The 17,020-nt window shown below is 36.7% G+C and overlaps 2 protein-coding genes across 4 annotated transcripts in view; both read left to right on the top strand.

The window, feature by feature from the left end:
• Nucleotides 1–622: 622 nt before the first annotated feature.
• Nucleotides 623–16,474, top strand: LOC127378340 (T-cell surface glycoprotein CD3 zeta chain). Of its 2 annotated transcripts, none has more exons than XM_051427016.1 (8): nucleotides 623–797; nucleotides 12,303–12,400; nucleotides 12,774–12,818; nucleotides 13,033–13,101; nucleotides 14,110–14,145; nucleotides 14,322–14,378; nucleotides 14,583–14,612; nucleotides 14,712–16,474. In XM_051427016.1, the coding sequence occupies exons 1-8, from the start codon at nucleotides 737–739 to the stop codon at nucleotides 14,775–14,777; spliced, it is 462 nt and encodes a 153-aa protein (XP_051282976.1). In that variant the 5' UTR covers nucleotides 623–736; the 3' UTR covers nucleotides 14,778–16,474. The 2 variants fall into 2 exon arrangements, with proteins under 2 accessions (XP_051282976.1, XP_051282975.1); XM_051427015.1 differs by having other exon boundaries at nucleotides 625–797; nucleotides 14,580–14,612.
• Nucleotides 16,475–16,969: 495 nt separating this feature from the next.
• The window catches only part of dnajc27 (DnaJ (Hsp40) homolog, subfamily C, member 27), a 6,386-nt gene continuing 6,335 nt past the window's right edge, over nucleotides 16,970–17,020 (top strand). Inside the window, exon 1 of one of the 2 annotated variants that reach the window (XR_007887906.1) lies at nucleotides 16,970–17,020. This exon is cut by the window's right edge and continues 457 nt beyond it. The gene's annotated coding sequence lies outside the window, so the exon portion shown is untranslated. The other variant, XM_051427013.1, reaches the window with a different exon arrangement.

Raw genomic sequence — 17,020 nt, 5'->3', positions numbered from 1 at the left:
GTAGAGTTAATATAAAGTTAGCATGCGAAGTTGTGATTGAGATTACATTTAATCTCCATTTTTAATCGTTGGAATGACCATAAAGTTGAAAACTGGCTGCTAATCTTAGCAAAATGCTACTTTTTTTGTTTTGTACGTAGGCCTACTGTCGTAGACATGCTTACATTGAGTCAGATGGCACATTTAATGCCGTTCACCAGGCTTAAAGTCAGAATGTTTCCATAAATATGGAGGAACAAATATCATTTTGTGTTGCAGAACTGTTCAGGTTTATCTTGAGGTCCTGACCCCCATGTTGGGAACCACTAATAACAGCGTCCTCGGAGCGTCTTTCAGTCTGTACAACGGCTTTTATAAATAAAAAAACGACGTACAAAACCCCCAAAATAAATAAAACGGTAATACAAAGCGAACCTTCCTCCCTCTTGAACCCGCAACTGAATTAGATTTGTGAGATTTACTCTGCTGAAACATCAAAAAACGCCCAAACAGACGAAAACCTGATGTTTTTGGGGTTTTTTTGCCATATATGTTGAAAGAGTGTGTTCATGTGTGGGAGAGAGACTCGTGTGCGATGTGTGTCACCTGGCACAGCAGCTCCTCACCACTTCCTGTTCCACTTAAAGACGAGAGAGGAAGACAGACGTTGGGGCTTCAGTCGTCTCCATCCGTCGCCGCTGACTGAAAACCAGTTTTGAAGAAAAGAAAAAGGTGTCTTTGGGGAAACCAGTTCGGGATGGAGCTCCAGACGTGGATATCTGGCCTGCTGGTCCTCGCCTCTGTGTTTCCCCCGGCAGGTAAGACTCACCGGACACCCAAAGACACGAATAATTTCACTGCAAAGTCTCTCAGACAAAAGCTTCAATGCACCGACTCCACCTCTGCCTCGACGTTAAAGCAGCTTTACTGCAAACTTCAATTATTCACATTTTTTTTCTCTGTGCTTATATTTCATTAAAAACGGTAACGGTATTTTTTATCTTCAAAATGTTGATTTTACAGGTAAAAAGAGAAAAAAAACCACATTTTAAAAATAATCCGAGAGGTTTCGACGACTTCAACTGACCATAAGAAAATGCTCAAATATGCTAAATATGTTGTTTTTTGTGTGTGTGAAAAAAGCGGAACCCCCAACATGTACGTGAAGACTTCCTGTGAGAACATTTGAACGCTTTCAGCAGCAAACGCGAAGAGAAAGCCGATTACAAGAAACAAGAAACAGAGGCTTCTTTGTGGCGGCCATGTTGGAGGGGTCCCGTTGTTTTTGTCCTCGTCTCGACTCAAATTCTCTACATTGTTGTCAACAAAGATAAAACTAAACATCTTCTGTCCATCGAATTGATTTTTTTGCGCTCAGAAAATATCAGCTGATTAAGCTAAGTGCAGCAGCTGCTCAGCTAATTGGCACAACATGGCAGATTAGCACGCGAGCTAACAAACGGGGTAACGTAGCATGAACATCAACACAGAGACGAGAGAGAGACTCCAGATTGTTGTTGATGAAGAGGTCAAAGTTACTGTGGAGAGGAATAATGTCCGACACTTGTACGACGTTTTTGTGCCGTTGTTCTGAACAGATCGATCTATATCTATATATTAATATCATCGGTTTTATTTTTCAGTTAAATTACGATATAAAGTTGAAAGCTAGTTGCTAACTTTAACTCGACCTGCAGACACAAACGTGTTTCAAATTGGATGCCATGTGAAGAAAACATAGTCATTAAAATGTCTGTTTGGTTCTCTAATGTGGGTTTTTCTCACCAGCTGATCAGTTCCATTAAACCGGGCTGACTGCGAGTTTTCATGCAGCATTGTAGCACCAAAACACCAGTTTACAACATCAATATTAGGGTGTTAAATACCAGTTTAGAATACTAAGAGACCAGTTTAAACCATTTAAAGTTTAGAACATTACAGACCAGTATAGATTAGTAAAATACCAGTTAGAACCATTGAATGTCTTGAGCATATAAACCAGTTTAAACCATATAAAGTCTAAAGCATGAGATGCCAGTTTGAGGCCAGTTTAAACCATAAAAACAGACCAGTAAGACCAGTTCAGTTTGTTTTCAGCAGTGAAATTAAATGTGGGACAAATACAGTTTATAAATCAGCAGCAATCAAAACACATTGAGCCCAAAACTGAGGTGAAACTAAATAATTAAGTAAAATGGAAGTATGGAGAGTTTGTGACGACGAGATCGGCTCCATTTTAGAAACAGAAAACACTTTATAGTGGTTGAAGCCGAACCGCTCACACCCATCGACCTGCGTCCTAATGACAGAACTTCAGAATAAAATGAGGCTCGAGCCGACAGCGCAGAGCAATATCAACTTTTACAGAGCGACACGTCACATATCTCCTTCTGTGTTTATATCTTTAACATTCAGCGACAGAATAAGTGTTATTTGTGGCAGACGTATTTTAACACTTCCTTTTAATAACCGTTGTCTCAGCTCGGTAGAGCCATTACCTCACTTTAACAGACTTTATTAATAAAGCAGCAGATCCAAACACTGATGGTACAGTATAATGGAGGGATTCCTGACTGATTATAAAGAGATATTAATTATTATTAGCAAGAAAAACTCATTTAATTATAACAAACCTCATTAAATTGACCCCTGAGAGACGACACTACAGTGGACACGACTGAGATCCTCGTTAAACAACTTAAAATGTGTTCTTTGTATTCTTAAACGACAAAAATATGATGAAATATTATATAAATAAAACACTTCTGTGTCTGTCAGCACAATAAAAAACTTTAAAATATGATTAATAATAGTTAAACCAAGCACGTCTTCATTAAAAATGCTGTAAATTCAAACTGCAAAGTTTGTCTGAAAGTCCTTTTTAAGAGATTTAACAGCGTCAGCTCTGGTGATTAAAGTATTTTTATGTACAGTTTACAGGATGAATGCATTAAAACAACATTTAAATTATAGCAAACTCCATTTAAACGACCCCTGAGTGACGACGTGTCACTGGACACGACTGAGATCCTCGTTAAACACCACCAAACATTAAATTAGGGTTTTCTTTGGACTGTTAAATAACAAAAATATCACAAAATAAAGTTTAAAAAATCATAGTTTAAAATTTAACACGTTGAATCTTTAAATTATCATTAATAATAGTTAACCAAAACAGGTCTTTATTAAAAATGCTGCAAATTCAAACAGCAAAGTTAATCTCTAAGTCATTTTTAAGAGATTTAACAGTGTCAGCGCGTGTAATTAAATGAGCTTTATGTTTTTTTTACAGGGTTAATGCATTAAAATCACATTAAAATGAAAGCAAACATCATTAAATTGACCCCTGAGAGACGACGCTACAGTGGACATGACTGACATCCCCGTTAAACAACTTTAAATTAGGGTTTTCTTTGTATTCTTAAATGACAAAATGTGATGAAATTGTGTTTTTTAACACTTCTGTGTCCGACAGAACGTTAAAGATGTTAAAAACTTAATAATATTTAATATTAATAGTTCATTAAAAATGCTGCAAATTCAAACAGCAAAGTTAATCTTTAAGTCATTTTAAGAGATTTAACAGTGTCAGCTCTTGTAATCAAATGAGCTTTATGTTCGTTTAACAGGGTTAATGCATTAAAATGACATTAAAAATAAACCAAACAACATTAAATTGACCTCCGACCGGTGACGCTGCATTGGACACGACTGACATCCTCGTTAAACACTTCAGATTAGTGTCTTCTTTACACTGGTGAAGGGAATTAACGATATCAGCGCTTGTAATTAAATTATTTATTATACATTATTATACATAAAAACAACATTAAATTAAAACAAACTGCATTAAATTGACCTCCGACCGGTGACGCTGCATTGGAAATGAGAGGAGAGAGGTCCTCTTAACACACTTGGAAACAGAGAAATTCAGCTTTTATATTCAGGTCAGAGTCATTTTAAAGGCAGCTTCCAGTCTTGAAGGTCTGAATCTTATAAAATCATGTTTTAATTTAACACATTTCATATTTTATATCGGAGATATTTGAATAAACCTCAACTGTGCAGCATGTTTTACACCCTTACATGTAAAAAAGGTACTGATATAAAGTTGAACAGACTGTAAGTGTGAGCTGTAATAATAATAATAATACATTTTATTTAAAGGCGCCTCTCTGGGCACTCGAGGACACCGTACAACACATAAAAAATAAAAACAGTAAGAAATAAGAAACAGATAAGAAAAGACAGTGTAGATAGAAGTGGGGTACGCATAGAACTGAATAACTGCACTTCTGTTTTCTAACTATGTGAAGAAAATTAATCAACCACAAACAGTGAACCCCCCCCGACCTGCAGTCCAGGAAGCAACTCTGTGGTTTCTAGGCTCTTAAAGCTGAACCCTCTTCCCCAAACTGAGCTCCATGCGGTGATGAAGCGACAGAAGCTGCGACCGAAAGCGAACACAACGAACACTCGCGTCAGTTTCAGTCCCCGTCACAGAAACACCCCGCAGACGGACGCGGCCAGGCAAACCCACTGCGCTCAGGAGTCCAAGGTTCTCCTGTACAGCAACACTTCTGCACATTCCTGGTGAAATCCTTTAAACAGAGTTCGCTGTTGTTTCTCAGCCCTGACGGCCATCTTTGTTGAAAGATGGAGGGAACCGGTGAAATGAAAACAGAGAGAAGAGGTGCAGAGAGGTCGGTGGCAGGAAAAGAGAAACGGAGGTGAAGAGATGAAACGTACACATGCAGAGAGGGTGGTGAGGTGTCCTGGATTCTGTTTCAGGTGTTCAGGAACTCTCAAACTGACACTTTACTGTCTGTCGACCCGTTTCACATCAAATATGACGGTTCTCATTCAGCTGGTTACTGTGCCCATTGAAGTGTCTATCTCTGAATATACAATATACATATATTCTTATTTCTGTCCCTCTGGTGGATTTGTGGTTATAGACTCCAGCTGAATTCACAATATGTAAAAGATGGTTCTTTAAGATCTTGGCATGAAAGGACTTTTTCCTTCTGGTGAACTGTGCCGGTAATCTTCTATATTCAGCAGTTTTGTTGCCAGATAACAGTTTTCTAGCCGACTGCAACCCAAAGATAAGATCCTGGATGATATCTGTGTTAGTGGGAACTCAGTGTTTGTCATGTAGTGACCTTAAATATAATAGAGAGTGAAAGGATTATTAACATAAAGACAGTTAAAGTCTCAGTTCTGAGGATTTATCCAGCAGCCGTAATTTAATCTGAAGAATTGAAATCACATTTCACTAAAATAAATAAATAAATAACACAACAGACCTCAAATTACCAAATGTAATGCTAATAAGATTAAAGGAGTAAATAACAACAGTTAGCTTAGCATAATCATATATTTCATTATAAACTGTATGAATACTAAAAAACCCTGAAACAGATTTTTTCCATATGCAAAGAGAAATAAAACTATATTTAAAAGATTTATCTTTTAGCCAAATTATGCTAGCTTGTGATGCTACAGTGACTTCCTGTTTACATAGCTGATTGCTCCTGATTGGACGGCGCTACAGAGGTTTCCTAGCAACAGATTTACACATTATTAAAGTCTTTAGCAGCTGAAACATTTCTGAGGCAATAACAGGCCAGTATCTGAATTATTTAGTTTTATTACGCAGTTTGGACCATTTGAGGAGGATTTCTTGCCTTTCTGTGGCAACATATTCAACTTAATTCTTTTTATATTTAATATATATTAACTTAAATTACGTTACTTACTTATTTGAATCCAAACTGTGATGTTTCATTAAACCTAACAAAGTAGTTTCGGTGCCTAAACCTTAAAAAACTGTGACCGTTTAAAGTCACCTGACTATTATTACCATGACAACGAAGGTCACCTCCGTTCCTGCCCGTCTAAAACTCATAAAAGCGCCTTTAAATGTTTTAAAGCAATTGAAAACAATTTGTTTTACTTAAAATCTTCTGTGTGATCAGTTTCAACAGTTAAATGTAACTTACCTGGTTTTATAGTGTAATCTAAACTTTAGAAATGACTATATGAATGAGTTTGAGATAGAGATCGACCCTTAAAACCAACCCTCTCCGGTTGTGAAGTTGTTTTTATCGCGGTCAAACTGACGTGGTGTTCAAATGCTACATGTAGCAACAGAAGCTACTTCATATAAGAGCTCTCTGGGCGGCCATCTTTGATTGCCAGATGCAAGGTTACATCACCTTCCTCTAGAAACTGACCTCAGGATGAGAGAAGTGTTAACTGAGACACATGAACACAACACTGTTTATATAGCAACAGGCTGAAATATGATTAAAGATGACCTTTCAGTGGTTTCATTCAGGAAACTGTCGCTGCTCTTTTTACAACAGGTGTGAAAGGCGCGAATGGGCGGTGTAATAAAGCGCTTACACTCACAAAAGCTTTCATTTTGGTTTCCCCTCGACCTGTTTAAACGCTCTCCAGCTCGCTGTTGTGATTACACGAGACTGGAAAACTAAAAATCATTTCTGTGCAGTCGATATTTTCTGAATGAATCTGGATGTAAACACACACACACATGAAACGCTCTGACGTCAGAGTAGTTTTTCCGTCTGTGTGCAGCTGTTTGTTGGTTACAGTAAATGTTTAATTTCACATTTTCATATCAGCAGGTTTGTTCCAGTAACATCTGGAAAATGTATATTCATGTAAACAAAGATAAATTCTAAAGAAACTAACAAAGGTCCAAGCAGGGCCGTCCAACATTACCCTGTAAACAGAAGATTAAAAGATTGGTTCGATGTTCAGGTAACGTCAAGGGAAAAAAAATATTTTATTCTTATTTTATTATTATATAAAGAAGCAGATAACAGCTTTAACAATTAAGTTGGTTATCATGTTTGCCAGAGTAACGCTAGTATACAGTTAAATTCTACAAACCGAGTAATTAACTCTAATTTTGTTTCAGAAAGACCTGATATTTTACTATTTCATCTTTACTACAAAGACTCTTTTTCTGTCTTTTATATAAATGATGTTAGTGTCTGTTCACGTGTGTTTTTATCCATAAATAAAATTCATTTCTTTGCTAAAAAATCTGCATTATAACATTATTTAACAAAATCCAACTGAAGCTGTAAACGTTGGAGGGTTTACATTCATGTAAGACAAAGAAAAGGAGAAAATGTTGATTTCCAAGAGCTTTGATCTTGTCTTTTTTTGCATTTTTGCTTGAAAAATAGTTAAACAATGAATGAATCTGCTGCAGCTCGAACTTTGCTTTATTCTTTTAAAGTCGGGATGTTGCAGTAATGCAGGTGGTGGTGCGGTCGATGACACTCGAGGCATCTTATGGTTGTGATGGAAATCTTTGCTGGAGTTTTGTGGATGGAAAGAAGCTCTCTGACTGTCGTTAGTTTGTGATGAGTCATGAAGAATTATGATAATTATGAAGAGATGAGATTAAGCTTTCCGTTAAAGTCTCAGTGAGTTACAGAAAAGTGAGTGTTGGTGTGTTTACAGCTGAAAGCTCTGGTTAGTTTGAGTCAGTTTAGCTTTCAGTTGATCAAATTATGATTTGATTACAGTTTCTGTGGAAACATCTCTAGTTCTCTACTCATTGGTGTAACATTTACCAAATTAGTAAAAAAGGAAACCCGGCTGTGGAACTCAGGGACATGCAGTCAATTCATCTTAAGTTTATGGAGGTTAAAGTGATGTTTGTGTAAATTCATGTAAAATATTTATAACATTTACGTGTCTAGAGCTGCTACTAACAATCATTTCTATTGTTGTTGGCCATTATTTTCCGTTAATGTTTCAACCTTTTAGCTTAAAAAATAACTTAAATGTTTAATCAAGTACCGGAATAGTTGTTTATGATAAATAAATTATTCTCGGTCAATCCACTAATTGATTAATTAACATTAAACCATTAACATAGTTGGGAGTATATATAGTTATAGAATAGTTATTTTTGGTGTAATTGTTCTAAATAATAATAATAAAATAAAATGTAATTGTTGTTAAACATGTGAAGCCTTTCTGAAACTGGTTTCTACAGGAATCCTTTTATGATTTTGATTTGGTGTTTTTATTTTCAGAAACAACAGTATCATCTGCAAATAGTGGTACAAAATTTTAAAATTTGCAAGTTAAGTGTTGACGAAGCGGATCGGGGAGGATCGGGGTGGGCGGGGGTTGGACCCAGGAGAGGGATGCTGGTGGGAATCGGCTCCAGAAGTAGAGCCAGGTGAGCAGGTAACAGAACCGGGCTCAGACATGTCCTGGCTCCCCGCTGTAACCCCCAGCTCAGGAGGTGGAGGTGGGCGCTGACAGATGCCTGACCTCTCGCTCCTCTCCCAATTCACCACCGATAGCCCCTCAGTAAATCATTACTCTATATATTATTACTGTTATAACTACTGATCGGGGTGGAGCTAATGTGTATTACTTTACACAACTGTCAGATAAATGTAGTCCAGTAAAAGGTACAATATTGTTGCAATTTAGAATAAAGTAGAAGAAAATGGAAATTATTGAGTCAAGAATCAGCATCCTTTTAGTATAAATATAAATAAATTAGTATAAATACACTTTGTTGTGTTCAAGGTAACAAAACTACAACTACTACAAAAACTACTACTCGTACTCTATTTTTACATCTAATTTTAAAAATTTGTGCTTAAATAATCAGAGATGTAATCAGACAGATTTAATCACTGGAAATGTTCTTGAGTAAATGTTCTTTCCTCCACTGTAGAAGAAGTGTGTATTTTGAACTGTCTGCTCTTTATTTTAAATCGTTTTTCTTATTTATAATTATATTTATTAACTAAAGCTGCATTTCTTGACTAAAATAAGTTATAAACTACGACCACTGTTGATACTACAAATCAATTGACTACTACGACGGCTGCTGATGAAGTTTTTTTACCCATAACTCTGCATGTTTACCCCTATTATGTGTATCAGCTTGAAATCTAGATTGTACTTTAAAATATGACAAAAGCTTCATAAATATAAAGCATGAATACAGAACTTAACTGTTTTTTCTGCACTTTTTTTGTGTATGAAAGGTTAGACATTACGTGAGTTCATTATTACTGATACTAACTCTTCTACTAACACTAATTAGCTGTAATGAAGAGCCTTTAATCCTTCTACTACTACAGTCTCTACTACTAATGCCATTTCTTGTAGTCGTTTCAGTGCAGATATGAAAGATTTCTACCATTTTAAACTGCTGATATAGATTACATAGATTTACTGCTGTGGCTCAGGTGGCAGAGCGGGTCGTCTAGTGATCGGAGGGTTCAATTCCCGGCTGCTTGGGCAAGAAACTGAACCCCAGAGTGCTCCCAATGGCTGTCAGTGTGAGTGAGTGTGAATGGATGAGTTTCACTGTATAAACACATTTACAGGGATCTGCAAATTCACATTTTTCAATCTCATGTAACAAACAATGAGCAGAACTCTTAAAATAAAGGTTGACCTGAAGCATTTGTAGTTGAAGAGAAGAGAACAGGAGTTATATGTGGCGTCTCTTAAATTGGTACTCTTTTAATTTGAGGTTTTGTATAGAAGTGTTAGCGTGTGTGAAAGCGAGCTGATTGTGTGTACATGAAACTCTCCCTGCTGCGTTCATCAGATCACACACACCAACCCCCCCGACCACACACACACACACACACACACACACACACACACACACACACACACACACACACTCACACACTTCCTGTTCAGTTTATATTCGATGTATCTTCGCTGCTATCTGACTTTATTTATATCAGTTGAACCACCGAGGCCTCCTCCAACCCCCTCTGATACAAACTGAAGATACGGAAGTGACCGTGAATCATTGAGTGCGGCAATCTGGTTGTACATCAGCATCACCATGGCGACGCGATGCTGTGGTATCAAGCCTGACACACAGTCTCGTGGGACGAGCAGATGTTATCAGGTGACCGTTTAATGGACTGCAGGTTGAATCAAATTAAGCTTAAAAACTTTAAAAAGTGAGAAATAAAGACAGTGGTCATTTTCCTGCAGCTGGAACGCCAAAAGAATACTTTAAAATAACTGACTCATAAAAGTACTGTAATTAAAATACAGTTTTTAACTTTAATTTTACATCAAATGTTTAATTAAAGATATTTACAGTGTAAACAATGATCTATAAATCCAGGTGAACTCTGCTATAATACAATAATCAGACTTACATTTACAGCAGAGTGCTGTTATTATTGGATTGTTATTATTTTAATGTGAATGTTAAAAGTTATAGAAGTGTAATAAAGTCATTATCTGTGAGATTACAGTAATTATTGCTGTTTACACTGATAACAACTGTATTTGGACAGTTTACCTTATACACTGATAAACAACATTTATTCTACTTCCATCATTATACAACATATCTGTCAGTTCACTCACTAATACATTAAAATTACACAAATAAACACGTATATTAACAGGATATTTTTGTAATTTTATTAATATTTCCATGTATTTAAAAAAACCTGTAGACATACAGATTTTTTAGAGCATGATGCAGTGTGGTAGATAATCTGTAATTCACACATTTCTTCCGTAATGTCTATAAATGGTAGAAATGTCCTAACGAACGACGTTGTTTAATGAGTGGATGGACGATTTCAGTGTGTGTGTGTGTGTGTGTGTGGGGGGGGGGGGTCAGGGAGGAGAGTCACACTAATACAAGTTCAGCCCTGTGGTCTAAGACCTTCCTCTTCCTCTTCCTCGCAGTGGTCTCACTGTGAGTTTCCAGGAAGATGGCGATCTGCTTCCTGTCATCGTCGACCTCCGCTCTAATATCAGCCTTTGTCAGAAATACTGCCTCGCCTTTATTTTGAAAGTTCAGCTTTTGATTGTTGTTTTCAGCATTTTTGTGTGAAAGTCAGTGTTTACCGTTTACCTTCCTCCAGCTGGTTGTTTTTTATCGTACGGGGTTTTTACAGGTCTCACGAAGGACCCTCGGATACACACATTTATACCCGTTAATGAACTCGTCCTTGTTAATGTGGAGGCATTGTGTGTGCGTGCATCAGCGTTGTGGCTGTCACACATTGACTATCTATCCAGTTTGATGCTAACATTAGCAGCAGCTCGGCTAATTATAGCAGGAAACGAGTAACAGTGAGACATATTTATACTGCTGCCCCAAATACTCAAACCTGGATTCATCCGCCACTGAAAATAGTCCCAGAAAAGCCTCAGTCTGTTAGCATGTTGTATCTTTAATATTCAGACACCTGATGTCTTAAAACCACCAATTTAAGGATTTTAATGTGGAAATGTTACAGATTACAGAATCTTAATATTAGACTTTAAATAACGTTTGGAGGACGAGTTGAACCTGTTTGAATGTGTAATGAGGTTCTTTCTTTCATTTTTACTAACACACACACACACACACACACACACACACACACACTGTATACACACACACACACACACACACACACTGTATACACACACATACTGTATACACACACACACACACACACACATACACACTGTATACACACACACACACACACACACACACACACACACAAACACACTGTATACACACACACACACACACACACACACACACACTGTATACACACACATACTGTATACACACACACACACACACACACTGTATACACACACACACACACACACACACACACACTGTATACACACACATACTGTATACACACACACACACACACACACACTGTACACACACACACACACACACACACACACAAACACACACTGTATACACACACATACTGTATACACACACACACACACACACACACACACTGTATACACACACACACACACCCACACACACTGTATACACACACACACACACACGCACACACTGTATACACACACACACACACACACACACACACACTGTATACACACACATACTGTATACACACACACACACACACACACACCTGTCAGCGTGTGGAGGAAACCACCGAGTTTCATCACACACATTCACACAGTGCACAATAAGCATTAACCCCGTCAGTCCCGCCGCTGAAACACACCTAGAACTACATGGCGGCAAAAACAAAACACACCGTCATGAAACGAAATCTGAATTCAAACACTTCCGTTAATATTCCAAAATAAGAGAAAATAACAACAGTAATTTGTCTTTTTAATGTTTAATTAAAGACATTTACAGTGTAAAACAATGAGCTTTAAATACAGGTGAACTCTGCTATAATATAAATAATCTTAAACAGTAAATATCTGTGAATCCATATCCACTGTACGTGTGTGTGACCTGTGACCTTTGACCTCTGCAGAGGCATTGGCGTTGTACGACCCTCAGCTGTGTTACGTCCTGGACGGCTTCCTCGGTCTGTACGGCCTCATCATCACCGGCATGTTCATCAGGGAGAAGGTCAGTGGACCCGAAATGCACCGTAAAAAATATTAAAGTAATAATAGAGCAGAATTAACCCCTCATAAGCCCCGCCCCCTTTTGCTCTGTGCTCCAATCACAGTTGAGCACGCCTCGGTCAACTTCCTCCTTTCCTGTACTTAGATATGCTACATGCTAAGCTAATCTATGTTGAAAAGACAACCACATTTTGAAGATGGTTAAAAGATAAAAGAGACTTATAAGATGTGACTATATAAATGTATCTTTGCTCAACTGTGATTGGAGCACAGAGAAAAAAGGGGCGGGGCTTAAGAAGGGCTAATTCAGCCACAGTTCAGATTTAAAGGGCCGTACCACTGATTTCTCCTTTTTCTTTTGTTGATGTTTTTAGTTCTTCAGAACCAAAGCGAAGGCAACAGACGAGAGCATCTACAGCGTGAGTCACCAAACACAACAAATATCAACTGTTGTCAATAGTTCCTTATTCTTTAACACTGTTTATGGAACATTATGGAAACTGAGTTCATGTGCAGCCCAACCAATATCTACTACTCTCAGCAAGACTCTAGCACAGAGCTTGTTTGAACCTATGAACAGAGGTGTATTTATTTCATGTGGACAGAAAACCTCAGTATTTGTGTTGTGTTCAGGATCTGCACAACCAGAACCGAGACAATCCTTACGACCACCTGATGAGAGGAGATCCTGAGAGAGGAAGAGTGAGTCTTTACTTCCCTGTAGCGGTTCTCTCTCTGTTCTCTATCCTGCAGCAGCAACTATAAGGTCTTTCTACGGTTCTCTCAAGGTTCTCTGTGTCAATTATGGTTACAATAAATGGAGAATCCCCAAGGAGCATTAAAAGATCCCTAAACAGTGAAAAGCTCTTTAAAAAACCTTTATACTCCCTATGAACTCGAGACGACCATGTAAGAACCCCAACACACTAGAGAACCCAAAACAACCATAAAATAATGGTGGAATGAATGTGGGACTAAGAACTCTGCAAAACATGGAAAGAACATTGATGAACTAGATTAAAACAACTTTAAAACAACAATCACTGAGGAACCGACAACCTTCCGGTCCTATTGTATAATGAACATGAGCCCCTGTGAACTCAAAAGAACCTAAAGAACCTCAATAAACCCCTGCAAGTATCACAATAAACTGAAAAATCCCCCTGAAGCACTTTTGATAGAACCCTGTAGAGCCCTGAATTTAAACATAAACCTGAAAACACCTTATTAAAGAACAATTCATTAGATCATTTATTAGTTTCCCCAAAAACAAACAAGAACCTTAGCATATGAATTTGAGAGAACCTTGACAGAAACGAACTAAAAGAACCCTGAAATAAATGTATATTGGACCCAGAAACACTGTTTTTAAAAACTATACGACTAAATTACCCTAAAGAACCCTTTTGATCACTAAAGAACCTTTTAAAGAACACAAAAACATTACAGGAACAATCCTACTGAGATACCTGAACTAACTGAAAAGGTCTCACTGAATAACCTTAAAATCTGTTCTATGGATGATTTAAGAACCCTAATCTTCGAACCGGTCTAAAGAACCTTGAAAGAACCAAAAAACATTAAAGGAACCCTCAACAAAGTCTTACGAGAACCCTGAAATATTCCTGCTTTATTAAAAGAAGTTCTAAAGATGATTAAAGAACCTGATTTATTAAAACTCCTGATAATCTAATGTGTTCTGTTTTATAGAACCGCAGACCGGCGGACGACAACTCCACCTATACGGTAACGTTTCAGTTTCCTTTACTTTAACTTCATCTCCTACCAACAGTTAGTAATTTAATCGACACATAAGATTATTATTGCTAAAGATTTGTAAGGTTTTATCCATAATGTCGAGTTATTAATGTAAAAAAGAACATTTCAGTAAATAAATAATATGTCATTTTTTTAATATTCAGGGTTTGACCAAAAAGCCGGGAGAGGGAGAATACAAGGAGCTGCCTATTAAACGAGAGGTGAGTCTGCATTATTTTTATTTCTTTAACAAAACAAAGTTCAAATTAATCATTAAAATGATCAAAATCTTGTTGGAATTACTTATTAATTAGATTTTCTCTTTTTACAGTTGATTTATTTCAGTGAACAGAAGTAGAATTTATGAATTTATCTGATTTATTATGATTTATTATAATTTTAACATTTTCTTTATTAACCAGCAGCGTCACAGAAAGAACGAACAGGTGTACCAGGTGAGTCATCAATCCCGATCAATAAACTGAATATTTCATATATTGGTACATAGGTGTGGTCTATTTACTGGAACAACCAACCTTTTATCGTCTCTTCAGGGTCTGAGCACGGCCACCAAAGACACCTACGACTCCCTCCAGATGAAGCCGCTTTCCGCTCGCTAACGGCATCCGGACGCCGTGATCCCGGAGGATTTTTTCCCGCTTCCTGTCAGCCTCAACAGAAAAACACAAACATCTGTTTAAGACCAATCGTTTGGATTTTATAACAAGAATAGTTTCAGTTCTTTTTATTTAGTAGATTCAAAAGTTCTTGGAGAGAAATTAGTATTTTTATTTGATTGGCTATAACATCTATAATGTTAATTGTGGTGTTTTAAAGGGATAATTAATGGATTGTGATTAATTATGGTGTCATTTCTATCCATATACGCCCCAAATTTATTTCTAATTGCTACAAAGACGACTCTTAAAAACACATCTCGATGACTTTGAAACCGTCCAGAGGCTCTCCGAACTTCTCCAGCGGTTGCTAAGTTACATCTGAAGCAGACGACTCGATCCAGTATTGATCTTTCAAAGCAGCATCGGAAACGACGTTGCAGTGACGAACTTCGTAACGTCGCCCGAGTATCGGCCGGGAGTGGGCTGTACGAGTACCTAATGATACCAGATCCAGGATCACAGATCATCGTTAACAGCAGAGAACATCCTGAGAACTGTGTCCTGCATGTTTAAAGCTTTTTATGTTAAATAACAAAATATATTTTTGTTTTATGAATCCATTTGTTTTATGTCACGTTAACGTATCCAGTGCCTGACATGAGCTCAGGAAGTAAGTCGGGAAATAATTGCCTAAAAACTTAAATGTTTTGATGCCCCAAACCCCCCAGTTGAGCCTCAGTATATCTACCCTCCTGCGTTCAACACTGCCGGTGAGGTTTCTCCTAAACGCCTAAAAAAAAAGCCTGAAAATCTTGTTAAAATTAATTAAAAAAGGCCAAAAGAATTAGAGTTTGACTTTAAAAACGCAGCGGAAATCAGTTTTAGTAACAGTAGAACGTTTGTGTGTTTGGTACTTGCATTGAGTTGCGATCGATGTTTTAGTTCTTAAATGTCTCATTAAGTTTTATTAAAATATGGAGACACTTAAAGCTGCATTAGTGTGGAGCCCCGGAGAGTTCAGGGTTAAAATAATAAATAAGACACATTTAAATAAACAATGATAGTAATAAATACAGACAAAATATGTAAAATAATCATTAAATTGTGAAAAAATCCAGTAATGTTTGAAATATGCTTCATTATTCTGAAATTATTTCTCCATCCTGCTTCTTCTTTTCACAATAAAATAATTTTATGGCTCATTCTTATTTAATTCCAGCATCTGTATTTATGTATTCAATATTGGACTCTTTGGGCTTCCATACATTAGACAGTAAAAAAGGTTTTGGCAGCTTTATTTTGGGGGGTTTTGTTCCTTTAATGGAGCCTAACATTGACAGGCTGGAATCGAACCCGGGCCACTGCGGGACGGATTCAGACACCAGGACTTTACACCTTTAAGAATTTGTTGTAGAATTTAAAAAACATATAGTGCAGCTTTAAGTTTCCTTTTTAAGTACAGTTTTACTTTATTTAGCTTTGTTTGATGATTTTCTTTATGACCTGTAATAACTGAGGTTGTTATGGAAGTGTTTTATATCCATTTGTTTTATCCTTCTGATATTTTCCTGAGAATTAATGAATCTAAACATTTACTGTGATGTTTCCATATGAATATCTTTGCTCTGTAAAGGCTATTTACTTCTGATATTAAAATGTATTAATAAAAATGACTTAATAAAGACAAATTAAAGCAATCTGGTGGGATTTTCTTTTACAAATGCAACTTCTGCCACCTGGTGGCCAGAAACAGAAAAACTTCTTATTTATCCATAAATTCACACAATATTAAATATATATATGTTTTAATCAGAATCAGAAATACTTTATGGATGGTTGGCGGTTGTTACTTACAGTTGCTCAAGGTGCAAATAGAAATAATAATAATATTAATAATAATAATAATAATAATAATAGAAATAGAAATAATAATATTATAGAACGTTAAAATGAGGTATTACAATATCTAACACAACATATATATAGAAAATATAAAATGTATAAACATATCTTATATGTTTAAATATATTAATTCCATAATATACTTGTTTATCTTTTACATTAATGTGTAAATAAAGTTTAAATTTACTTCCTTTGGTCAATGAATGGTTTCACCTTTTCAAATTAAGAGACGAGTTAAGGGATCTCCGGCCGCCACACCTAAAACGTGCAGTTATATAACGGTGTTAGGTGCTTTGTTCGGGGTTAAATTAAGGATTAGCTGAAGTTATTTTTAGAGATTG

The sequence above is a fragment of the Dicentrarchus labrax genome, unplaced genomic scaffold (assembly GCF_905237075.1).
Source record: "Dicentrarchus labrax unplaced genomic scaffold, dlabrax2021, whole genome shotgun sequence".
Taxonomy (NCBI): Eukaryota; Metazoa; Chordata; class Actinopteri; family Moronidae; genus Dicentrarchus; species Dicentrarchus labrax.
Note: the sequence above shows the minus strand (reverse complement) of the source record. Positions and strands in the feature narration are given on the sequence as shown.